At 48.1% G+C, this 26,004-nt stretch overlaps 1 protein-coding gene across 1 annotated transcript in view; it reads left to right on the top strand.

Annotated features, from left to right (window-relative positions):
• Positions 1–21,394, top strand: part of TOP6BL (TOP6B like initiator of meiotic double strand breaks) — a 34,502-nt gene extending 13,108 nt beyond the window's left edge. The window contains exons 8-18 of the mRNA XM_075005920.1: positions 4,873–5,077; positions 5,986–6,133; positions 8,970–9,116; positions 10,643–10,764; positions 11,425–11,535; positions 14,719–14,817; positions 15,665–15,903; positions 16,186–16,352; positions 17,397–17,514; positions 18,604–18,687; positions 21,198–21,394. Of these exons, the coding sequence (XP_074862021.1) occupies positions 4,873–5,077; positions 5,986–6,133; positions 8,970–9,116; positions 10,643–10,764; positions 11,425–11,535; positions 14,719–14,817; positions 15,665–15,766 (934 nt within the window). The 3' untranslated portion in view covers positions 15,767–15,903; positions 16,186–16,352; positions 17,397–17,514; positions 18,604–18,687; positions 21,198–21,394. The remainder of the gene's footprint in view (positions 1–4,872; positions 5,078–5,985; positions 6,134–8,969; positions 9,117–10,642; positions 10,765–11,424; positions 11,536–14,718; positions 14,818–15,664; positions 15,904–16,185; positions 16,353–17,396; positions 17,515–18,603; positions 18,688–21,197) is intronic.
• Positions 21,395–26,004: the final 4,610 nt, after the last annotated feature.

The following is a 26,004-nucleotide window of genomic DNA, read 5'->3' as shown; positions in this document are numbered from 1 at the left end:
CCATGTTCTCCTTTGTTTACAAAGTGTCTTGCCCACTTCTTCAATGCATGGTCTTATATTACCATGGACCACTGGGCGCTGAAGAGATAGAAGTGTCTATCTACAGATGTAGATATCAGCGGATCGACAACAGGATCTGCAGAGCTGCAGGGCTCTATTCCCAAGAGCCACTGCTGACAACAGATAGGAGCATGATCCCATTGCACCCAGGAGCCAGCACGCTGTGCTGACAGCTCCTCACAGCAGCATGGCTATACCACCCTCAACCCTAGCCCCGCAGCCACAGTCTCTGCCTGTCTAAGATTGTACAGCTCTCCTGGCAATATGGGTTGGGATGGTATTGGACCCGATTTCAGACCTGCATCAGTTCAACAAATATCTTAAGAGAATCAAGTTCCATGCAACCATCCTGGCTTCCATTATCCCTTCTCTGGATCCGGGGATTGATATGCTGCCTTTAATTTAAGAGATGTGTGAAGTACAACTTCAGAGTTAAGAACACCTCAGAAATGGAGGGTGTTCAGAGGTCTGAAATATTTGTAACTCTGAACAAAATGTTATGGTTGTTCTTTCAAAAGTGTACGAGTAAACATTGACTTAACATTGCTCTGAAACTTTAATATGCAGAAAAAAATGCTGCTTTCCCTTTTTTTTTTGATGGTTTACATTGAACACAGTATTGTACTGTATGCTTTTTTTTTTTTTTAATTTTGTCTCTGCTGCTGCCTGATTGCATACTTCTAGTTCCAAATGAGAAATGTGGATGACTTGTCAGTTTGTAACTCTGGAGGTTGTAAGTCTGAGGTTCTATCATGTTTTCATGTCTCAATATACCAAAGGCACAAAAGGTTCCTCAGATTTGTAGTGAAACACATGCACTATCAATTCCTGGTCATCCAGTTTGGCCTGTTTGCAGCAATGGGGGATTCCCCAGAGAGACCTGTTTGTCTTGTATTTAAGCCCTCCTGTAGGTGTTCTTGAAACAGGAAGTATTACCAATTCTGCTCCCTACAGGCCAGTCTGGTTCTTTCATGGATGTCTTTCTGATACCATGAAACAGAACATTTTTACTGTGCTTTCTCCCCTATCCAGCTTGTACACAGAGTACTGCTAAAGATCAAGTGGGACCAGGCCCATGTTGTTCTGATAGTCCTGGAATGGCCTGATTCTTCTAGGCTTCTCAGTGACAACTCCAATCCTGCTTCTGTTACAACTGGACTTGATCCCTCAGGACCACAGTTGGATGCTCCACCCAAAACTGAGTTTCTTTCATGTAATAATTTGGAAGTTCCATGTCCAAATCCCAGAGAGCAAGCTTGCTCAGAGCAAGTTTGTCAGGTTTTTAATAGAAAGCCCTCTACCAGGGCTGCATAACTTTAAAAGTGGAAGCGGTTCTCTCTCTGGGCGTTGCAGCATGGAGTCTCACCCACTTAGTCATCCTTACAGGAAATACTTGATTACCTTATGCACCTGAAGTCACAAGATTTAGCAATCTCCTCTATAAAGGTGCATCTTGCAAGGAGATTAGCTTTCCACCTGTGGGTAGATAAATGGTCCTTTTTTCCAATAACAAGTGTATCTGATTCCTCAAAGGTTGTACTCTTAAGTAAAATAACCTGTTTTTCCCTGGGACTGGAACTTAGTCTATTCAAATCTCACGGGGTCACCATTTGAACCTTTGGCAACGTGGTCCTTTTTATACCTCTTCTGGAAAGTAGTTGTCTTAATGGCCATCAATTTGGACAGAAGTGTGTTGGATCTCTGTGCCCTCCCAGTCTTCTTTAAAGATAAGGTGTATTTATGTCTTCATCACAGTTTCCTCCCAAAGTGATTTTGCAATTCATAGCAATCTACCTACCCATCTTTTACCCAAAGCCATATGCAAATAGGAATGAACAATGCCTTCACTCTTTGGAAGTGTGAATGCCTTCACTCTTTTAGATGAGCCCTATTTTTGTACATAGATAGGATTAAAGCATTCTCAAAGTCCACTCATCTGTTCGCAGTGGTAGCTGCCAGGATGTAGGGCCTCCCACTGTCTTTACAAACAATTTTGTCTTGGATCACTTTGTGTAGTCGTACTTGTTAGGATCACGCAGGTGTTTCGCCACCAGCTTATCTAACTGCTCATTCCACAAGACTGAAAGCACTCTCAGCAACATTCCTAGTGCAGCTCCCTATTTAGGACATTTGTAAAGCAGTGACCTGGTCATTGGTGCACCCATTCTCCTTCCATTACAAAATCACTCAACAATCCAGAGATTATGCCAAGTTTGACGGATCTGTGCTGCAATCAGTGTGTCCATAAACTCTGATTTCTCGACCTATTCAACTGCTTGGAAGTCATCTAGCGTGGAATACACATGTGCAATCTCTCAGAGAAGCAAAAATGGGTACTAACCTCCCATAACTATCGTTCTTTGAAATGCGCCACACATGCCCTTTCCAAGACCTGCCCTTCTACTCCTCTGCATTGGAGTTTTCTGGAAAGAAGGAGCTGAGGGGGAATGGAGTCATCTGAGTGCTTTGTACCATCACTATAAGGGTGCAGCAGTAGACAGTCCTTGAGCTGCCCTAGTGGGTACTCTGAGGGGAAAATTTTCCAACGAGTAGGCTTGGTGTCCCCACATACCTACAATGGAACGGACATGTCCAGCACCTCTGGAAAAACAACCGTTAGTAACCATTTTTCATTCTACACCCATGATGTTCTAGCGCCATCTAGCCAGCTCCTAAAGTAATGGACTCCCTTGGGCAGCTCCAATTCAGCCAAGTATTTAAATATGTAGCAGAAATGTAGCCCTGTAAAGCCTAACCAAATGATTTATGCGGTGAGGAGCTTTTGTGGGACACTCATGGATCTGATGAAGAGGGTCCGTCCCACAAAAGCTCATCACTGAATAAATCATTTTGTTAGGCTTTAAAGGGCTACATTTCTGCTGCCTTGGTTTGTTGGAGTACAGACTAGCATGGCTACCTTTCTGTTACTATTTTAAATATGTTTTTAAGTCCTATTGCAGTCAATGCGTTTCAGACCTGTGCTCTGCTTTGCTGACTGCTGGGGTCCTGCCCTGTAAATGCTTATGCCTGCTACAGGAGTTACATATAAAAAGTTACACATAGATGTGTGTATACCAGAATTTCTGTTGCATGGAAAACGGTGACTTCTCAAGGGGCAAAAACTCATTCCAAATCCGAATGAGAAGCTGAAATGCTAAAACTCCTGTGAAAGAAAACTTCTGATTCAGGACCATCAGCAGGTTGATTGGATCATGGCAAACTGCTTCATTTTAAAATGCCAAAATGTTTCATTCTGATATTCGTTGTCATTTTGACTTTATTGCTTTGATTAATTTAAATTACGTGTCTGTATTCTTTCAAAGTATTAGCTTAATATCTTTAAGGTTCAGTACAATAGTGGAACAAAGTGAATCAAAATAACATTACAATTACACACTTTTACTGTATCAACGTGAAATGTTTTGTTGTTGGAATGCAATGAGAATTCCATAAAAAATCATCAAAATTGACATGCTGCCACAAAAACATTTTGATTCAGCTACACTGCATGTTTTGGCAGAAACCCTCCATCAAAAATTTCTCAGTCAAGCACTAATGCCCAGTTAGTACATAATGTACATCGTTTGCCACCTAGTGGAGTATATGAATAATAGCATCTGTTGGATTGTTCATCAATTTATGGGTTGAATAAAGTTGTGATTGTCAATGGCTTCCTGCAAGCAGTTCTTAATGCTGCACTTATTTAGCTTTAGCATTGTGAGGCCCACTGACAACTAAGACTCATGGACGTAAGTGTTTCTATGGCAGGCTGACAGGCTGGTGACTTTGTCAGGGGCCACTGTCTCCTCGGCAGAGAGAAGTGGAGCTTTTCTTTTTTTTGTTTTAAAAGCTTCCTTCGATCGCTCAGCTGGTAGAGTGGAGAACTGTAGACTTCTTTTTTTTCGGGGGGAGGGATAGCTCAGTGGTTTGAGCATTGGCCTGCTAAACCTAGGGTTGTAAATTCAGTCCTTGAGGAGGCCCTTTAGGGAGTGGGAAAAATAGATGTCAGGGAGGGTGCTTGGTCCTGCCAAGAGGGCAGGGGACTGGACCAGATGACCTCCAGAGGTCCCTTCCAGTTCTAGGAGATGTGTGTGTATGCTCAAGCCCAGACCTGTCTGTACTCAATCCAGTGCTATTCATGCTCTGCCCAAACTACGTGGGTATGGGGAGCAGTTGCCGCCCTGCCTGCAGGAACTGAAGCATGCACTGCGTCCTGTGAAAGCGGCCAGGTTGGAGTCATTTCATAGGGAAAGTGCCTTTCCAGGAGTGTACACTGCTCTGCCTGCAGGGACCAGAGGAATCTGCTGCTGCTGCTGCTGTTATCCATCTGCCTGGGAGAGGATGCATCTCACATGGCAATTATTCACATTGCAGTCTCACTCCAGAGGCACTAATGAGTGCCCCCCAACGCACACATACTTATGCCAGGTGCCACACAGACTCTCCCTGAAACTGGGACCGCTTCTTGTGCTGGGTGCTGTATATGCTCCAGCTGTGATTAGGAGCCTGTTCTGCTGGGCACTGCGTAGATGCCAGCTGAGATATGAGCCCTGTTCTGCCAGGTGCTTTACAGAACCTGCCTGTCCTGGTCAGGGTCTGTATGGGACCCCATGTGATAGGGTGCCCAGTCTCAGAACAGAAACTTGCTGTGCACTTGGCACTACAGGTCCTGGTGTAAAATAGATAACAATAGCTGGATCATTGCCACGGACTGGTGAGGACTAGAGACCAGGTACCAGAGCAGATGGGTTATTGGTCTGATCTGTGACAGCAGTCATTCTGTTATTTCCTGTTTATTTTCGTCCCACGTAGGGTTGTGGACAGCTTGGTGTCCTGTGGCGCTAACTTCCTTTGTGACAAAATCCACCCTCTGCCGGGCAAGGCTGTCAACCTCCTGATTCCCCACAAAGTGGCTGAAACTGGCTTTCCTGGGGAGCTGGAAGTAACACCGGCTGCAACGCTGTGCCCCTGCCTGAAGCTGTATCCCAATCAGCCTGCTAAGATAGCTGCTGTCTCCATATCCTTTATCAGAAGAAATATTTCCACCTGGGGCTGACCAGGGCTTCAGGGGCCCATGGGCCTGCTGCCAGCGGTGAATTGGACCAGAGAAGGATGTTTGAAACAGGAGACACTGCCTTAGGAGCCATCTCAGCTGAAAGCAGTCTAGCCCACAATATTTGTATTCCTCCGCCAAGATGCTTATTTGTCTTCTCGCCCTTGTAGTGCCTTAGCACCTGAAACTTTTTTATTGTATTTACCCTCCCATCCCCTAGGAGACAGGGCAGTGCTGCTATTCCCCTTGTACAGCTGGAGAACTAAGGCACGCTGAGGCTAAGTGACTTGGCAAGGTACCCACAGCATTTGTGGCACAGCAAGGACTGGAACAGGGGCTTCCTGAGTCTCATGTTAGCGCCCTCTCCTGTGCAGTGTTCTTCCTCTCACATAGGCCCAGGCACCTTCTTGTCCTAGTGCCATCTTCCCCACTCACAATGAACAGAGGAGTCAGGTTTAGCTCTTGTGGGGATTTCATTGATCCTGAGAGGCATTCAGTTGTGGATCCAGCCACAGAGAAAAAGCTGCCACAGAGAAAACATGCCAGGCAAAACTCCCCTGTGCTCTGCAGCAGGCCAGAGAAGGATGTAAGAATGGTCCTTTGGGCTTTAATATCCATTGTCACGTAAAGGACCAGCAAGTCTCCAAAACCACTCTTGCTGGTAGCTGCTGTACCTTGTAGCACCTGAGAATACTAGGACTGAAAGATCAGATGGAAAATACACGTCTTTACAAGGGGGAGCCTCTGGCATATACTGCAGGAAAGTGCTCATCACTAGAGATCCTGACTTGCAGGAGAGGGAAACAAGTTGGTTGCACTCAAATTTCTTTGCCTTCAAGTCTCATGTTGTTTTTTCCCTTATCCAGCAATACATATTTTTCTATGACCCTGCAGGTCTGCCCGTATCGTTTGATGCAAAGGGGAAATCATCTTTGTTCTTCAGTGACCCATCCAATATAGCAGAATGGGAGAAATACAACTATCGGGCAACCCTGGACACAGATCCAGGACAGGAAGAAGGTGCTGTCATTCTTAAAGGCAAATGTGTAGAGCTCACAGCCTTAGAATCTAAAGATCCCCAACTCTTGTCTTGGGTGCTACACAGATGAGTAGTAAGAGCTTCCCAGCATGGTTGGCTCAGCTCTCAAGACAAATCAGAAGCTGTCTGCTGCCAACAAGACAAGCATGTGAAAATCCAGCTGTGTTCTTTCTGACTTGAACAGGTGATTTTGTGGCAAAATCTGACCCAGCTCACTACAGTGCCATTGTGGCAGTTTGGCAGGCGAGTCAGTGGTAAAGAAAGAGAAGAGAGGGAAGATATGTCTACACTGTAAAATATCTTATGGCAGCATGTCTCAGAGCCTGGGTCAACTGACTGGCACTGGCACGGTTCACACTACAGAGCTAAAAATAGCTGTTCAGGTTTGGGCTACGCAACTCAGCAGTGGGGTGGGTCTCAGAGCCTGGACTCTAACCCAAGCCCGGTCATCTGCGTTAGTTTTGGCCCCTTATCGCAAGTCTGACCCAGTTGACCAAGGCTCTGAGACTTTTCTGCTGCAGAGTTTATTTGCAGGTACGTAGGAAGATAAGAAAAGCCGTACTAGGGATGTTAATGTTTCACCAGTTAATCGGTATGCCTCATCCTAACCATTTGAGTCTTATAATTAACTGGGGGGGGGCTGGAGCAACCCACCACCCATGCTCCAGTTCCATGTGGCTCACCACAGTCCTTATCTGCAGCAGGCCCAGCCTGGGAGTACTGTGAGCAGGGGCTCTCCAGCCCAGCTGGAGCAGCCTGGGTCCACGATGGCCGTGGGCACACCGTGGGTTGGGGTGCTCCAGCCTGTCTAGAGCAGCTGGGGCCACAGGCATGCTGGAGGTGGTGATGCTCCACCTGGTTTAACTGGTTAACTAATTAAACAGGATTTCACATCCCTGCGCTCAACTGGGTCAGACGAAAGGTCCATCCATCCCAGTGTCCTGGATTCTGACAGTGACCAATGTCAGGTGCCACAGCAGGAATGAACAGAACGGAGTCATCAAGTGATCCAACCCCTGTAGCTCATTCCCAGCTTCTTACAAACAGAGGCTAGGGACACCATTCCTACCCATCAGGGCTGCCCTGAGAGAGGGGTGGGGCCCACGACAACCCCCACAGTACCCCAGGCCTTGCCCCTTCTCTGCTCTGTCCTCACCCTCAACCCTGATTCCCTCCCCAGCCATCCTGGGGCAGGAGGGAAGCAAGGCAGTGCCAGGAGCAGGAGGTTGCCTCCTCTTGGCCTCCTCCCCCCATGGGGTGCGAGCAGCAGCCTGCTCTGCTCTGTGCTGCTCTGCTCTGCTCTGCTGTGGCCTCCTGACCCGCTGAGTCCTGCTTCTCTGTGTATGGCAGGAAGCGGGGGCTGCTTCCCACTACCACGGAGCCGCAGGGCTCACTGAGCAGGAGGCTGCAGCAGGGCAGAGCAGGCTGCCACTTGCACCTTGTGGGGAGTGGCGGGGGGCAACCCCCTGCTGCCGCCGCTGCCTGCCCTCACCTGCCTGCCCAGTGCCCCAGGTAATCCTCCCCCTCCCATCCCTGCAGGGCCATTCTGTCCATAGCATGAGATGGGGCGGCTGTTGTGGACCCCCAAAAGCATGGGACCTGGCGCAGCCACCCACCTCGTCCTATGGACGGGACAGCTCTGCTGCCCCTCCTGGCTAATAGCCATTGAAGCATAAGTGCACTGGGTTGGGTAGTGAAGTAGGTGGTCTAGAGAGGCAGGCACAGGAATGAGACTCAGGACTCCTGTCTCCTGCTGCCTACTTTGTGCCATTCCCTTTCTTCCTGGTGGCTGTTTCTCCTGCCTTGTGAGGCAGGGACTGTCTTGTGTGTCAGTAAAGGGCCTGGTGTGACAAGGGACGCAGTCTCAGTGGGGACTGTGAAACACCTGGCATGATGGGGCCCAGATCTTGAATGGTGCCTCTAGGAAGCACAGCAGTTATGGACAGTGGCCATTATTAATGCACCCTTTGTTCTCCCTCATGCCATTGTATGCCACAGGATCCCAACGTTATCTTAGGTGTGAGGGCTAGATCTTCCTAAATGCCCCTCCCCTAACACGCGGCGCAAACCATGCACATCTCCATTGCCCAGCATGCACTTCTCCCCATGCAGCCTTTGGTGGCAGCTGCCTCTGAACAGCCTCAAGGCCTTCCATCTCAGTAGGCCCCCTTGGCTGCCCACTGCAAAACATTCCCCAGGCGCTGTGTAGCTGGCGGGCTGGGAATGCTGTTGAGAGGGCAGAGTGGAAGCATTTCATTGGTTCCCTCTGCTCTTTGTGTCTCTAATTCTGCGGGGGGTCAAGGCTCTGTCTGCTCACTCAAGTTGTGCTGCTTTAACTGTGCCTGTGTAATTAAAGTGGGGCAGCCCCCTAATGTGTACACTGTGGATACTGGGACAAATGTGCTTTAGGTCAGTATAGCTATTCCCTAGGCTGTACCCAGATAAGGCGCCTTTATCATGGTATAACTGGCCACACAAGGAGCTGTAACACTATAACTAGATCAGTTAAAAAAATCACCCCCGGCATTGCTTGTAGCAGGAGGAAGGCTGGGTGTAGACCTGGCTGTGGACACAGAGCTCTTTGAGGCAGGGACTCTCACTGTATATTTGGACAGCACTCACCAGAATGGGGTGCTGGCCCCCTGGCGCTACCACAGTACAGCCGAAGGGGGATCTGAGCTGTCGGAAATCGTGGGTGCTGAGAGCCATCCTGGCAGTGCAGCACTGGCATCATGAAGCCATTTGTCTGATCAAAGATGGCAGCGTTGGCCATGACTCTTGGTTTAAAAATGCTGCTTGATGTTCATTGCCCCCCAGATCAAGTGAGCCCAGAGGTCAGATATAAACTACACTGGGACGGTGGAAGCCACGAAGAGGATCCAGACACTTGGGAGCAGACCCTCTTGCTCTTCCTCTTTCTCCACTACTCAGACCCATTTCAGGATAAGCCATCATATGATTTCTGTATGTATAAAATCTCTCGACTCTTTTCTAGGGTAACGTGCCAGCCCAGTGCTTGGGTTTATCTCCTGCCAGAGCCATAACTTGGTATTTTTGCACCAGTGGCAAAATATTTATGCTCCCCCCAGCCCCCAGTACGAAATTAAAAATATATTTAGTTTACTCATTTTTATTTATCATTACCTCAAGACAAATCCACAAAAATATTAATTAGTACAGTAATATGACAAAAATATGGTTTCAATGATATGAGGAACATATTTTACATAGATAATTGAAAATAACAATGAATAAAGAAAACATGATTCTTAACAAACAATATAAATAAAGGAGCATATAATAAATGATGAAATGCTAATACTTTCTGTAAAGTTACTTTATGTGCCTTTAGCATGACAAACTCATCATAAAATAATGAGCTTTAAAGAAACTCCAGAAATCTTGTTTCCCTTCTAAGAACAGACACCAAACCACCTAAAGGCTTGGGCTGGCCAGATGCACATGGAGGTGGCAGCAGGGAGGGAAGGGGGAAGCTCAGACCCTGCCTATTCCAGGAGAAGGGGGCAGAGGCCTGCAGCCTGGGAGAGGGGTTACCCCATTAGCTCCCAGAAGCTGCCAGCGCAGGCAAGGGCAGAGGCCAGCACGGACAATCTGGAGTGGGGGAGCGGGTCTTGCAATTTACTGGAGTTGTGCCCCCAGATTATGCTGTGCCCAGGGTGAGTGCCCTGCTCGTCCCACCCTCATTATGGCGCTGTCTCCTGCTAGAGGCTGGAAACAACAAAGACAATGTGTATTTTAGGATTAGCTCCTAGAGCCTCAACCAAGATTAAGTCTTCTGTTGTGCCAAGAGCTGCATAGACCCTGAGTGAGTGAGGTCAGTGTGATAGGTGCTGCCCACACCTCAGAGGTCAGGGCTCCAGGCATGGGAGACACTGCACAGGTTCCAAAGGAGGTGCAGGTAACCAGCATGCTGGGAGTCCTAGCATGGGACACTATGCTACAGGAAACTTGAGAGAGCCCTGTTGCTCCTGCAGGATTTGTGCAGCACCCGGGAGGACAGGGCCCCGCTCTCAGTCAGGGTTTGTGCAGCACCTGGCACAGTGGGGACCTGGTCTTGGCTGGATCCTCTGTACAATCCTGCAGCATAAATAACAACAGATTTACCTTTGGAATTCTACCATCACTGCCTAAAAACGATTCTTCCCTGAGGCTTCGTCTAAACTGCGTGCTTCTGTCGGGAGACCGGAGGTCTCTCATCAGAAGTCTGCCGCATCGGAAGCGTTCTGCCGACATCCCTGTTTTCCTCATTCCATGAGAAAGAAGGGATGTTTCGGCAGAGGGGGGGTTTCCTGACATTTGGCCCTGTGTGGACAGCCAAATGTCGGGAAAGCCTCTCCCAGAAAACTGTCAGCAGGAGATATGCAAATATCTTGTGCAATCTGCATATCTTTTCCCACAGTTCTCAGCAATCTAGGCATAGCCTAAGTGAACCAAACCCAATGTGCTCTTATCTGTTGTGACCCTACTAGGGGCCCGACGCCTGATTGCATCCCATCTGGACCAGATTCTCCTGTGCAGCCAGCAGGCAGTGAAGCATGGGGCCCAGGCTGTCATTGACGCAATGCTGGAGGAGCACTGCAAGAGAGGAGAGGTAGGAGCGGGTACTGGTATGTGCATTAGACTGTACAGAGCCCAGGCATTGGACATCACAGGGGCAGCTCTTCTATCTGGGTTCCCCTCTCCATCCTCTTCAAGCCTGCTGTCATACTGGGGTGAGTTTTGCTCGTGCATGCTCTTTCTGATCTCATTGTTGTATTACTGGCTTCACCACATATCCTGCAGCCAGATTCCTGTGAACTATGCTCTCAGGAGATTTTGCCAGTTCAGCAGCATGGGATTGGGTAAGTACTTGGTTTAGAAATGTCTGCACAAAACTTCAGGTTTCACAAGAAGTAGAGTGGGTGAATCAGCAGTCAGTGAGAGCTGCTGCACTCCTAAGTACAGAGTGCTGACCTCTTGGGATTAGTCCCAATCCCAGTTTTCTAGGACTGGGCTGGGGGCTGCTGAATTGCTGCGGATGACACCATCTAAAAGAAACCTAAACCCACTAGATGGCAGGGTGCTTTTCCTAGGTGTTGGGCTGATCCTGCTTGTAGCTGAGCCAGTTCCAGTAGGCCCATCCCATTCTTCCCCCTTAAGCTTCCCACCACCACAGGTTTACCTTGGTTTCCTGCCCCAGTCTTTGGTGGCCACACGGAGGGCTGGTGATGGGAATGGAAATATGCAGTAAAATGTCCTTGGCCCTCTCCAGAACCAGCGGAAGTTGAAGCTGTCCCTGCCCGTCATCCTAAATTCCATTTCCAGTGTGGTTTCCAGCAGCACTAACAACCAGTTCAGACAGAAATGTCTGCAGAGTTTGCAGGTAACAACTGTGTGTGTGGTCGACTTTTTCAGATGCTGTTATAATTCTCCATGAGAGGCAGCATTGTTCAGTGGCTAGCTGGGCTGACTTAACTGGAATTCAGGGCTACTGTTGTCTTAAGGCTCAGCAACTGAACTGCTGGGTGATTCCGGGCAAGTCCATTTCCATCTTGGGGCCTCAGTTGCCCCTCCCACCTTCTGTCTCTTTAGATTGTGAGTTCTTCAGGGGAGGCACTTTCTTTCTCTATGTGTCTGTGCAGGGCCTGACATGATGGGGGCCCCTGGCTGCCCTGGGGTCAGGGCAGCTCCTGGCAAGACAGGGGCCCCAATCTTGGTCAGGATCTGTGGAACATCTGGCATAATCATACCCTGATCTCAGTGGAGGTCTGTATAATCCCCAACAGAATTTGATGTTGATGAAATTGATAGCCGTCAGGGACTACTCTAGAATTAATGTGTAGGACCCCATCAAATTCACAGCCATGAAAAACACATCACAGATCATGAAATCTGATCTCCCACCCCCCCCATGAAATTTGGTGTTTTCTGTGCTTTTACCCTATCCTGTACAAATTTAACAGGAGAGACCAACATTTCTCAAATTGGGGGTTCTGACCCAAAGGGAGTTGCAGGAAGGAGTCACAAGTGTTATGTTAGGGGAAGATCACAGTATTACCACAAAAACAACAAGAAGTCCCGTGGCACCTTATCAACTAACGGATTTATTAGAGCATAAGCTTTTGTGGGCAAAGACCCCTTCATTAGATGACATGCATCTGACAAAGTGGGTCTTTGCCCATGAAAACTTTTGCTCCAATAAATCTGTTCGTCTATAAGGTGCCACAGGACTTCTCGTTGTTTTTACAGATACAGACTGCCACAGATACCCCTCTGATACTGAGTATTACCACACTTACTTCTACACTGACTTCAGAGTTGGAGGGCCAAAGAGCTCCAACTCCAGTTGGAAGGCCAGCTGAAGGCAGCAGCGCAGAAGTAAGGGTGGCAATACCATACCACACCAACTTTATTTCTGCCCTGCTGCCTTCAGAGCTGGGCAGCTGGAGAGTGGCAGCTGCTAACTGAGGACCCATCACAGCAGGCAGCAGCGCAGAAGTAAGGGTGGCAATACCATGCCATGTCATCTTTTGGTTCGTGCTGCTGCTTGAGTCACTTGACCTTCAAAACTGGGGTCCCAGCCAGCAGCTGCCACTGTCCAGCTTCTGAGAGCATTCTACACTAGACCTGAAAGTCAGTCCTAGATATGCAATTCCAGCTACGACAACTGTGTAGTTGGAATCGACATATCTATGATCGACTTACCTGGCCATCCTCACACAGGGAGATTGACAGGAGAAACTCTCCCGTCGCCCTCCCTCCCTCCTCACGATAATGAGGAGTACAGGGATCAGCTGTCAAGCCCTGATAGTTTGGTTTCATGTGTTCCCACTAGTCACGTGAAATCAAACCACAGAAAATCAACCCTGATCGGGTCGATCTCCTGGTCACTATAGACATACTCAGGGCTTTTTTTCCAGTGGAATGCCATGGAACGGTATTCCACCACCTTTTTTGCTGGCGCCACCATTTTTAACACACAGCTGGGCAGCTCTGAGCCACATGTGGCTCTTTAAGGAGCCATATGTGGCGGCTGCTGCTGCTGCTAGGCCATGCTCTTCCGGCACCCGGTGCCCTGCCATGCTGAAGGGAGGACTCAAGTGGTTTAACAGCCGTCTATTAAATCAATTAAATTGAGTCCTTCCTTCAGCATGGCAGGGCACTGGGAGCTGCCTCTGCCTTTTTATGTAGGTGAGCCGGAGGGCTGAGGGTTGCTGCACAGCTGCTATAAAGAGCAGGCAGCCAGCGAAGAAGCAGCAGCATGTGGAGCTGTTGGATAAGGTGAGTCTTTGGGATGGGAGGAATGCGATTTGGGGTTGCAGTGGGGCAGGGTTTTAAGCCGCCTGGAGGGGGCAGCAAGAGGATGAGCCTGGGGGTGGGGTGGGGGTGGTTGGGGAGGGAGGTTAATCTGCCGGGGAGAAGGGGCAGTGAAAGGTTGAGCCTGGAGTTGAGAGGGGGTGCAGATTGGGATTCTGTGGGGGTTAAACCACTCGGGGGAGAGACGGGGTACAGTTTGGGGCTGTGGGGGTTAAGCCAGCTGGGGGAGAGAGGAGGTGCAGTTTGGGGGTGTTAAGCCTGGAGGTCCTTGAGTTCGGGTGTTGGGGATAGTTTGAGGCTTGAGTTCCAGGGGCAGGGGGAAGTTTGGGGTTTGAGTTTTGGCAGGGGGGCAGTTTGGAGCTTGAATTCCAATGTGGGGGCAGTTTGGGGCTTGAGTTCTGCCACCTTTTTTTCTAGAAAAAATGCACTGGAAACACCCTTACACAGTGCCTTTTTTGTAAAAAAAGAAAGGTGCCAGTACTCCCAGATCCCTGCCCCCACCCCCAGCCAATCTCATAGCTGGGGCTGCTGAAGTAGAGGTACTCACTTCTGGCAAGCAGTGACACAAAAAACCACTGCCCTTAGTTCTGAAGACAGTGCCATTGGGACCAGCAGCAGCAGCGCAGACAGGTAGCAATACTGCAACCTCCTCTCCACACACACATAATAAGCTTGTGACTTCCCCACTACTCCTTGTTGGGTCAGGAACCCTACAATTACAGCACCACGACACTTCAGATTTAGATAGCTGAAATGATGAAATTTACAATTTAAGAAACCCCATGACTGTGAAATTAACTAAAATGGACTGTGGATTTGCTAAGGCCGGATTAATAGTGTCATGAGAGGAGTCACCAGATGGCGCTGTCACACAGTCTTCCAAGTGTTTTGTTCTCCCATGCGAGCAAGTTTTTAGTATCTGAAGAAACACCGTGATGTTAGTATTGTGATGGCATGGCTCTTGGAGAGGTGGTGTGGCAGGTGGCAGAGAGTTTGTTGTCTGCTCTGTTCTCTGGATTTGGAGGCCATTCTTGGGGCTCCATTTCTCCCCCACCCCTAAATTCTGTTCCCCTTCAGCAGAGTCATGAAAGCATCATCATTAGATGAAGTGCCAGAGAAGAGTTCGTAAGGTTGGAGGTAGCTTAAGGCCTCTTGCAAACCATGGAGGCATGAGAACCTTTCAAAGGAGAGGTTCTTGAGAATCCAAAGCACCTTTCCTCAGGTGACTGGATTCTATTAATGTGCACAGGTTGCAGATACCCCAGAGCTTATGGCAGCCATTCAATCAGCCTTTGAAAATATCACTCGGAAGCGACTGATGCCCAGTGTCACGTGTAACATTACAAAAGTAAGTCAATTTCACCCTGTGGTCCCCCCTCTTTGATCTATGTCTATCTGTCCCAGTGCATATCCACCAACCCAAGCTATGATCACAGTATGAGAGTACTATTTAGTGTTGGAGCATGAGAGATACTAGGTTCTACCGAGTCCCATGTGGCTGGAGTCTCCTACAGACTATTCACTGTGGATTGTTCCATCACAGATGGAGACACTCCACATCAGATCCTATCAGGCCAACTTAGGAGGAGAGGCTCAGAGTCTACTTAAAGAGCAACTGTAGCACTTGTCTTCCCCAAACTTGTATCTGCTCTAAATGCAACCCTAGCACAATGTTTAGTAAAAGTACATATGGCAAACTAAGGAGCTGCCCTGCAAATGTCCACTATCGGAACATCTTGGAGGAATCTGACTAATATTGCTTGTGCCCTCATCAGATGAACTCCTAGCTTCTGTGGAGGTGAAGTCCAAACTGTCCCATATGCCGTTGTAATGCAGAATGTTATCCAGCTACAACTGGTTTCTGCAGAAATCATCTGGCCCGTCGTTAGAGCCACATAGGAAACAAAAGTTAAGGTGATGAATAAAAAGGCTTAGTTCTTTCCAAACAAAATGCCATATATTGTCTCACGTGCAAGGAATGAAGATACTGTTTGTCTGCATTTGATCACGACTTTAGAAAAACACAGATTGTTTGGTCCACGTGAAAATGTACTATCACTTCAGACAAAAACTTAGGATGTGTTCTCACAATCACCTTGTCTTTGAAGCACTGAGCATATAGACGTTCAGCCATTAGAGCTTTGTAGCTCTCCTTGCTGAAGTTACATCCCAAGAAATGCTGTCTTTTGGCACAGGAGAAGCGGAGAACAAGATGCCAAGAGCTCAGACAGAGGATCCATGAGGACACCCAGCACAATGTTAATGACCCACAAAGGAAACATTTCCTTCTCTGGTAGAGAAGGAAGAATGACACCTTTAAAAAATCTTACTACTATGGTGTCTGAGAAAACTGATTTCTCTTGGACTGGAGGATAAAATGTCAAAATTGCCACTAAGCTGCCTATCAACAAACTGAGGACTGAAGATGTAACAGGTACTCCAGAAGGGCTTGAATGCAGGCTTGCAGTAATAGGAGTCCCCAGGCAAGAGACCAAATTGAAAATATTTCCACTTAACCAAAGAAGCAGCCCTAGTAGAGAGATTTCTACTATTAAACACCACTTGATTTGATCTTGGAATACATATTAGAATTGAAACAATGAGGACTTGCCATACGTAAGACTAATGTACACACCTAGCAGCCTTAACTGCTTCCTTCATAAGATAGGTAGTGTCTAAAATATTCACACACCTATGACAAACCATTTCCTCACAGGTATACAGAATTTGTACCCAGAAAAACCCAACCCCACACCAGCATGGGATTTAAACCTGTTCCTTAGAAGACTTATGAAAGCACTAGTCGAACCACTTGCAACTTGTTTCTTACTACATCTTTCAATGAAGGTAGCATTCCTGGACATGATTACTTCAGCATGAAGAGTAAGTGAAATAGGGGCTCTCATGGCCTGCCCTAACTAAACCATATTCTTCAAAGGCAAAGTAATACTATGACCACTCCCAAAATTTGTTCCCAAGGTATTCTTTCATCTCAACCAATCAGTTCACCTACCTATGTTTTATTGTAACCCACATGAGAGAATGTAACTACACAAGAGAGAATCCTACACTCTATAAATGTTAGACACACATTCACATTCTACCTAATGTGACAGACGCACACCAGAAGGGTATAAATAGTAGTGGAAAGTAAAGGGCTAAGATCAAGTGTTCATTCCAAACATCACTGAGATTGTTTCTCTCTCCAAAGGAATCTGCAATATCAAAACAGAGATGTTCAGAATCTCCAACTGCATCCACTTATGCTATCAACAACAAGAAAGAGAACCCTTAATGGTGATCAGAGTTCATGCAGTGAGACCAATTCGAACCTCAACAGCCTTTTTGAATAATGTATCAATCACAGAAATATGTCGAACCACCACTTGGCTGTCCAAATTAACATGCATTAATCAGGACCCACTAACACAAAACTCAGGCTCAGATGCAATTCTGTGGCAAAGCGTTAGCCTTGCATATAATTCCACAGCAGGGCACTGCTTTACAGTCACCTGAAGTGGAACATCCAGAGGGACGGCACTCAGAGAAAAGGGGCTTTGCATCTCATGCGGTAACTGAGGTTCCTTGAGATGCGTCCCCCTGTGAGTAATCTCCTGCCCTATACTGAAGAATTCACATTAAAGACCCCATGGTAGAAAAGTTGTCTGGCTTTGTGCACTGGGCACACACACACCTGAGCAGCATACACATCTCCAGCTGCTGTGTAACAGCTATCCAAAATGCACCTATACTGCCAGGTATGCTGAGAGCTTGGTGCTTGGCTTGGGGAGCAGTCCAGTCAGTTCTGCATGCCTGTTGGGGACATGCTCCACTTTCGCATCAGCTCAGCCTCCCCTCTCCAGTTCTCCAGTGTAGCCAGGTTGGCCGCTGTCCCCAATCATCAGATTTAATGATAACTTTCAACAGCAGGTACTCGAAGATGCCAACCCAGCTTGGCTCTCTGCATGTGACTTACCAACATCTGGCCAGAAGCTGTCGCAGGAAGAGGCATCTGACAGCATCACTTCTGTTGATTCAGAGCCAGGTATGACAATGTACAGAGGACACACATTCCTCCCACATACACACACAGCTCTTCCCAGTGATAGCTACCCAGATTCCCACAACTCCTCTTTCTGATGATCACACAGGTGCTTGGATCCAGCTGCCTTGTTACAAACAGATTAGATAGGTAGCCCAGCAGTTCATAGAACAACCACATACTGCCTTTTATTCTTTGAATGAGTGACATTAGGGCTCCTATTGTGCCAGGCTCTGCACAGACCCCTCCAGCTGAGGTCAGATTCACATCACACTGAGCGCTGCATAGACCCACAGTGAGAGGCAATCAGAACAGACATAAGATGGGACAGGAAACACAAGCACTGAGAGGGGCAGGGACTTGACCAACATCCTGCCACAGGCCAGTGATAGAGTTGGGAATAGAACCCAAGAGTCCTGTGCCCTGCTCCTTTGGCTGGCCTGTGTCTACCCTTAATACCCTTTAATTTTGTATTCCTTTCTCTAAATCCCTTGTCCTCTGTTCCCCACTGAGCAGCCCCATGATGGCTCCTAAATAATTTTCCTGTGCAATTACTATTTCTGCTACCCCAGCTCTGGAGATGTTTGAATGGCCCACTCTTGTCTGCATTCATGCAGACTCCAGTGGATTTTGCCCATCATCTGTCCAGAGATTTCGTGGCCAGGAACCATTCTGACCATCTGGCATGACCCCTTGTATCAGATAGACCAAAGAACCTCATCCTACATTCAGCCTTGATTGGATGGTGGAGCTAGAACAGATCATTCAAGGAGACATCTAATCTAGATGTAAAGCCATTAAGTGATAGGAAATCCCAACCATTCCCAATAGGGAATCACCCTTTTGGCTAAAGATTTGCCCCTTATTCGTAGTGTGATTTTCTTCACCTTCCAGCTGCAGGCTATGCTCAGTTTGTGTCTACCAGATTCACAAGCCCCTAGAATTATAAGAGGCCTTTGCTGAGCCTGGTACAGAGGTGTCATTCACATACAGTATATCAGACACTGGGTAGTTGGCTATGCAGCATTTCCCAGCGGTAGAACAGTGCAAGACAGTTACTGTGAGAGTACCATGTTCATTTTATGTTTACAGCCTTTCTGCTGGACAAAGCTGACTTGTGGGGAGAAATGAGTGAAACTAAGAGGAGGAAGACAGCAAACATGGAGAAAAACGCAGGTGTGGCTCCAAAGCGAGAGCCACCGAGAGGCTCACAGGCAAAAACAGATGATCTCATGACAGACTTTGGCAGCCAGCTGAGTTCTTGCCTGTGGTGTCCCAGGGAAGGAGCAGATGCCAGCATGTTCCTAGGCGAAAGAGAGGAAGGTTTTACCGCTGTATCAGAGAGCGAAGCCAGCAGCAGTGAGAATCTGTGGCAGGTTGGTCAGGAAAAAAGCTCTCCAGAAATCATCTGGGCTTGAGCAAAAGGGAAGGGCCAGATTGGATGGCACACAGAGGGCTGTGTTCTCCAGTCCAGAGGAGGGGTGTAGCCTGAAGGAAGGACGTTGTCCTTGGGAATCAATCAGTGCAGCATTCTGATGTGTGTTGCCTCTCTACCTCACCTTCCCTGCCTGCAAAATGGCACTAACACCCTCACACTCCCAGCCTCCTACCTTCTCCTCTCACCCGAACCCTGACTTCTGCACCCCACACACAGCCCCCTCTCCCACCCTGAGGCCCTCCCGCGCCCTGATATTCTCCAACCCCTGCCTTGAACCCTCCACATTCCAACTCACACTTACATTTGTTACAGGTACTGTCATATCACCCCTGCAACCTCCTGCCCTGAGGCCCCTCGGAGGCAGGGGTTGTAATATGACAGTACTTGTAAGAAATTTAAGTTACTTTCACACCTGACCTTGAGTAGGATTTTGATCTCCACTTGACCTGCTAACGACAGCTGCCTAATGGAGATGGCAGGCAGGCAAGCAGGCAGCAGTGCTGGGCATGGAGAGACCCAAGCAGCAGGAGGCTGCTGGACAAACAGCCAACTCCTCTGGAGCAGCAGCGCTGCTCAGGGTGTCCCCATTGATAGGTAAAACATGCAGCTGCATAGAGCACCACAAAATTTGGGTATGGGCTCTGGTTGCCCACCCCCCCAGGACTTGGAGCTCAGCCCCTGCTCACCAGGCAGTGGCAAGTGGCCCTTGCAGGTTGGAGGGCTCAGGTGGAGCAGGGGGCAGCCACAGTCATAGCTGAAGAGAAGCAGTGCTCAAAGCACCCTTTCTATCTGGTTGGCTGCGCTGCACCCTGCTGCAACTCTGGAATCCTCTAGCTCACGCCTCACTCCCAGCCCTCGTCCAAGTTGCTGCGGTGCTGGAGGGTGGTGCAGTGGGTAGGAGTGAAGGGAGCAGAATGGAGGGTATCTAGAGGCACAGGAGGGAGGTGCAAAGGGGTAGGAATGAAGGACGCATAGTATAGAGGATGTGCCAGGAGTAGGAGTGCAGAGGGCACAGTAGGTGCTGGGAGTAGGAGTGAAGGGGGTACAGTACTTGGGTTGGTTATGGGTACAGGAGTCAGGTGCAAGGCTTTGTGGGAGGAGAGTGTGTGGGGCCTAGGGAGCCAATGACAGACCAGGGGCTATGAGAGGCACCATAAGCACAGTCGGAGCACCAAAATGTAAATTCACCAAGGGCGCCATTTGCCCTAGAATATACTTCCAGAGTTCAGTTTTGCGCATCTGGTGGAGACTCATGAAATCGATCTGTCTGGAGTTGGCAACCAACCCCTGTACTCCTCACTATCGCGAGAGGTAAGGGAGGTCAACGGGAGAATGTTCCTGTCGACCTCCCTCAGTAAGGACAGTCAGGTAAGTCGATTTCCGATACGTCGATTCTAGTTATGCAATTGCCATAGCTAGAATTGCATATCTGAAATCGATTTGCTAGCCTAGACTAAGCCTAAGGCCAGCCCCAGGGCTAGGGATTATCAAGCAGGAGTAATATGGAAACATGGCTGTGGAGCTTTCTTTTCAAAAATCCTTCTGAGTACACAAAAGTCTGGGTCTGGTTTTCATGTGAGAGCAAGGTGGTCTGGGCATCTGGAACACTGATAGGAGTGGGGTCTAGTGGGTTAGAGTGCAGCGGGGCAGGGACTAGAAGTTAGGACTTCTGGGTTCTATTCCTAGCTCTGGGAGGAGTGTGGGACAGGGTCTAGTGGGTTAAAGCAGTTTGGGGTGGGATTTAGGACTCCTAGATCATAGCCTCATCCCTAGGAGGGGAGTGGTGTCTCGTGGGTAGAGTAAGGCCAGGATTCCAGGAGCCCATTGACAGCTGTGAGAATCACATGCCTTTTGTATCTTGGCCAAAAGGGCCCTGTTTAGCATAAGGTAAAGACTGGAAGTTCTTTGGGATGGAGAACATCCATTTATTGTTTGCAAAAGCATCCATCATTGGTGGTGCCAGGCTTTTAATAGCCCAACATGAGAGCACTGAAAGGGGCCTGAATTGGAAGGTGATGGCCAAGCACTATTTGGAAATCAGGCTCCTTTATAGCACCTGTTGTTGGATGCTCAAAAATGAGGCTCCTGTTACCACTCTTTGCTTTTGAAGAGTTTGGCCTGGATGTGTGAGCAGTACCTGACACAGTGGGACAGGGCCTCCAGATGCTGTTTTAACTCCCTTGCCAGTGGGGCTGCTTTTCTTTCCTGTCCAGTTACAGACCAATGCCTCTTTGTATTTGTCCTGCAGAGCGACCACTTGTGGCTACAGGAGATTTCTAATCTTTCTGAATGGACATCCTGAAATGGAGACAGCCTTAGCAGATGTATGAGAATAGCTCTGCTCCCCACACAAACAAAGCCAAATAAAGAACATCTATTCAATGGGATAAAAGAGCAGTCATGTAGCACTTTAAAGACTAACAAAATGATTTATTAGGTGATGAGCTTTTGTGGGACAGACCCACTTCTTCAGATCTATATAATTTCCAGTCCAGACCCGAATTTATAGCACAGAGGTCCAAAATTGTAATAAAAACAGACAAATCAAGTACATAGGACTGAAAGGAGAGGGTTGAGGGGTGGGGGGTGTTAGTGTCTTGCCTGAGATAATTACGAACATCAAAGGAAGGGAAGCAGTCCTTGTAATGCGTGAGATAGTTGTGGTCTTTATTCATACCAAGTGTTAGTGTGTTGAATTTGAATATGAAGCCCAGTTCACAAATCTCCCTATGTAATCTGCTTGTAAAGTCTCTTTGTAGTAGGATGCATATTCTCAGGTCTTTAACAGAATGGCCCACTCCATTGACATGCTCACTGACTGGCTTATGTGTATTGAGATTCCTGATGTCTACTCTGTGTCCATTCATTCTTTGGCAAAGCGTTTGCCCGGTTTGTCCAATGTACATTATAGACAGGCATTGCTGACGCATAATGGCATTTATAATATTGGCCAAGGAACATGAGAATGAGCCCCTGATCTTACAATTAACGTGGTTAGGTCCAGTGATGATATCTCCAGAGTAAATATGTGGACAGAGTTGGCAATAGGTTTTGTTGCAAGGAAAGTTCCAGGATTAGTATTACTGCAGTGTAACCTGTGATTGCTAGTGAGAATCTTCGTTAGGTTAGGAGGTTGTCAATAGGAGAGGACAGGCCTGTCACCTAGGGCCTTCCAGAGTGTAGCATCATGATTTAGAATAGGTTGTAGGTTTTTAATGATGTGTTGCAAGGGTTTGAGTTGGGGGCTGTAGGTGATGACCAGTGGTGTTCTGTTGTTGGCCTTCTTGGGCCTATCTTGAAGTAGCTGGTTTCTGGGTATTCGTCTGGCCCTGTCAATCTGTTTTTTTACTTCTCTATTCACTGGGGTTCTTGTTCTTTATTGCTGGATGGGAATAGAGTCTAGGAGCCCTGATCATGCACTAGGGTCCTTCTGTGCTAGGAATTGTACAAAAATGGAAAAAAGTTGGTCCCTTGTCCCAAGTACCAGCAGATGGCTTTGTTGTCAAGAGACATGGCTGTGGCGGAGGACTCTTGGGTTCTTCAGTATCATACATGGAAGCAGTTATTGGATTGCTTGCAGGGGAGGGGGCAGCTCCAGAGAGCAGGTTCCCTTCCCTGACAGTCCTTTTGAGCGTGGTTGGTCAATTTTCCCTTCCCACACTCCACTCTTTGCAGAGCCATGGCAGGTGGGAGGGAGAATTGATGACTCTGCGCCAGCTGGGTGCTCCAGCAGCAAGGGTGCCTGAGTCCCAGCTGGCACATGCTTGTCAATTTCCCCTACAGGCACCTTTGCAAACCCTCTGCCAGGGGAAATTGACAAACCCGAGCCAGCTGGGAATAAAGCAACCTTCCTGTTTGAGCCCCCCGCTGGCACAGGGTCATCAATTCCCTCTCCCCTCAGCTCTTTGCAGAGGGGGTGGAGGGGCAAAGCAGCTGCAGGAGGAAATTGCTGCTTCAATCCCGAGCTGACACTGGGTCATCTAAGTGTGCTGTGAAATGTCATCAGTTCCCCCCTCCCCTCCTGTTCCAGCACAGAGCCAGGGGTAGGGGAAATGGATGGAATTTCCACAGCACACATAGTTCTTGCGGCACATTGGTTGAAAACCACTGCTTTAGAGGCAGCTCTGTCAGGTGTAGTTACAATTATTTTCCCCAGCACTGAGGGACGCTTGACTTGCCTACAGGGCTCCAGGGATATCCCCTCAAAGTGCGAGGTCTGTCTGAGAACTAAGGGCAGATCCAAAAAAGGACAAGGAGGCTAAACTAACTAAACTCTTCCTAATGGAAGAAGGCCTAGTTCTGGAGGAGTCCACTTCCTCCCCTACACATCAGCCTCAACATTGTCAACCACTCTGGTCACTGGTCCAGCCTCATTTGTGACCACAGACACAAGGACTCTGGAGAGGAAGCAGCACATCTTCCCAACCAGAGGAATGAAGAGAAAGGGAAGGCCATCCCATAACACCCACCCTTGGGATACTTCATGTCCCCTAAAGGGTGCTGTGGGCACTCCAGTTGAGTCAGGTACCAAGGTTTTGGTACTGTGTAAGAAGACTTGTCTTGTTAACTCTCCGCCAGATAACCTACTGCAGCAGCACTGCCTGATCTGCAGAGAACTACTGCATGTTCCTAGTACTGGCTTCTTATGCAAGCTCTGAAATACAACAGGATCTCACATCCATCTTGATACCACAGCAATCTTCATTGCACTGGGCCACGATTTCATAGTACTGACTCAAACCCCCATTTCCACCCTCTTTGGGGACCCCTCCAAGCATAGGTGCTGACTCTTTGGATGGTTCAGCCCTGGACCACCCACAGAGAAAAATTAACAGGTGCGTAACAACCACTGCCAACTGACGATGTGCCGACCTACTCCGGGTCCCATGGGTGCGCATGGGGTTTGATACAGCAGGGGGAGTCAGGTGGCCCGGGACCGACCACCCCACCTTTATAGCAGCCTTATATAGTGTAGCAGCAATATGTGATTCAGTGTATCTACTTTAAAACCTAGGTTTCCACAGTATTATGAGTACCACGAACAATAACACTCCGACTGTGAACACCACAATGCCCTGTGGCTGTTCTAAGTTCCAATAATTCTCTATACAGCCCCAGCTAGTCCAGCTAGTGGTATTTACCAATAGTGATTGATTCATTTATTCGTAACTACAACTACTTAACACTTGTCTAATATATATATATATTTATTTATTTGGCATAGGCTAAACACTAGGTTACATATAGCTATATATAATTACATGTAACTTACCAATAACATCCAATGCTCCCACATCTCACGAACAACTACGTTATAGCGGCCCTTCAAGTTAGAGATACGGCTTGGTTGGGACCTTTCGTGGTGGTGACGTCCGGGTGATCAGGCCGGGGTCTGCTGTCTGGACTGGAAGTTGCCAGCCTCCGCCTCGTGTACAGGAGCCCACACCCTTATTCCTGCTAAATCACCTTTTATACTGTTTCTTACTTGGGGGTTCAATACCTGGCCAATTAATGCGTTTGTTACCTAATTTGGGCTTTCTGTCCTCCCAGCCTGTCAGAACATGTTACAAGATTTCCTCTGTCCTTGGTCATTTTCTGAACCTCCCCCTGGGACCCTCTGATGTTGCACAACCAAGATGTTCTCTTTGGGGACTTACCACCTACTTGCCCCAGCTGTTCTCTTTGGGGACTTATTATCTGCTTGTCAGGATGTTCTCTTTGGGGACTCTCCAACTACTTGTCAACTTTCTGATTTCTTTCTCCTGGCCTGGCTTCAGACCTTCCCGCTGTTGTATGATAGCATTCCAAGATGGAGTGTGTGGTCCTTCTGCCTTGTGAGTGAGGCCCGGCCACCAGGTGCTTGTGCTCCCACACCAACCATGCTCCCACTCCTGCCGCTGGCAGCGCCGCCAATCAATTCCTCTCCTTCCTTCCCAGCACCTCCTGGGGGGCAGGGAATGTAGGCAATTTTGGGAAGGCCATGCCTTCCCTTGCCTACATTACCTGCTGCCCATGCTTCCCTGCTTTTTAACTGCCTGCCTGTCACAAGTAACTCCAAGCTGCATGATACCTTCCAAACAGCCCCCAGGGCCTCACAAGGCATTGGATTCTCTTATGTGGTGGAAGAAAAGAGCCTGTTTGGGAACACCATTCTCATGTCCCACACCATCAAATATCTTCCCAACAGATGCTTCTCTTTTAGGATGGGAAGGTCCCTTGCAATGAATTACAGCTCAAGGTAAATGGTCTCTGAAAGAATTGATGCTTCACATCAACATCCTGGAGCTGAGCGCCCTCTGATATGCCTGCCAGTCCTGCCTCTGTGACACTTAGTTGACAGCCACTTAGTCAGACTAATGCTAGACAACTGGGCAGCGATGCATTACATCAACTTGCAGGTAAAGCATGAACCCAGGCCTTATGCTCAGAGTTGCTAAGATGCTAGAAATTGTCTCCCCCATCATATAGACACATCAGTGGTCTATCTAGCCAGCCTTCAGCATACAACTGTAAATTTCATGAGCAGACATTGCTGGTAAGACCATGACTATTTCTACACAGCTATTGTCTGAGGAGGTTTCAGATAGTATTTTAACTGTTATTAAAGAATTGAGGTACAGCCCCACTCCTTGAGTGACGACATGTTCTGCTAGAACTCAGTCCACATCTATGGCTCTACTGAAAGATGTTTCGACAGCGGAAATCTGCTAGACTGTGACTTGGTCTTCTGGTCTGATCTTTGCCAAACTTTATGCTTTTTACCTGCTTTCAGAGATGACACTGCTTTTGAGGTTCTTGACTTTTCTTCTCAGAGCCCATCTCTTCTGAATTATTGATTGGCAACTTCATATGGTGGAACAGCCATAGGGCCATGTACTTACTTGAAGGAGAGGTTATTTACCTTTCAGTAACTTGGCTTCTTCAAGATGTTTTTGTCCCTATGGGTGCTCCACCTGTTACTCTTCCTTCCCTTCTGTGGAGTCTCTGCCTTTGGGACTGAGAAGGCAGTGGGCTCACACCTGCCTGTATACCTTCATTTAGAGCATGAAGTATTG

Source organism: Carettochelys insculpta, chromosome 11, assembly GCF_033958435.1.
Source record: "Carettochelys insculpta isolate YL-2023 chromosome 11, ASM3395843v1, whole genome shotgun sequence".
Lineage (NCBI taxonomy): Eukaryota > Metazoa > Chordata > Testudines > Carettochelyidae > Carettochelys > Carettochelys insculpta.
This window is presented reverse-complemented; position numbering and strand designations above follow the sequence as displayed.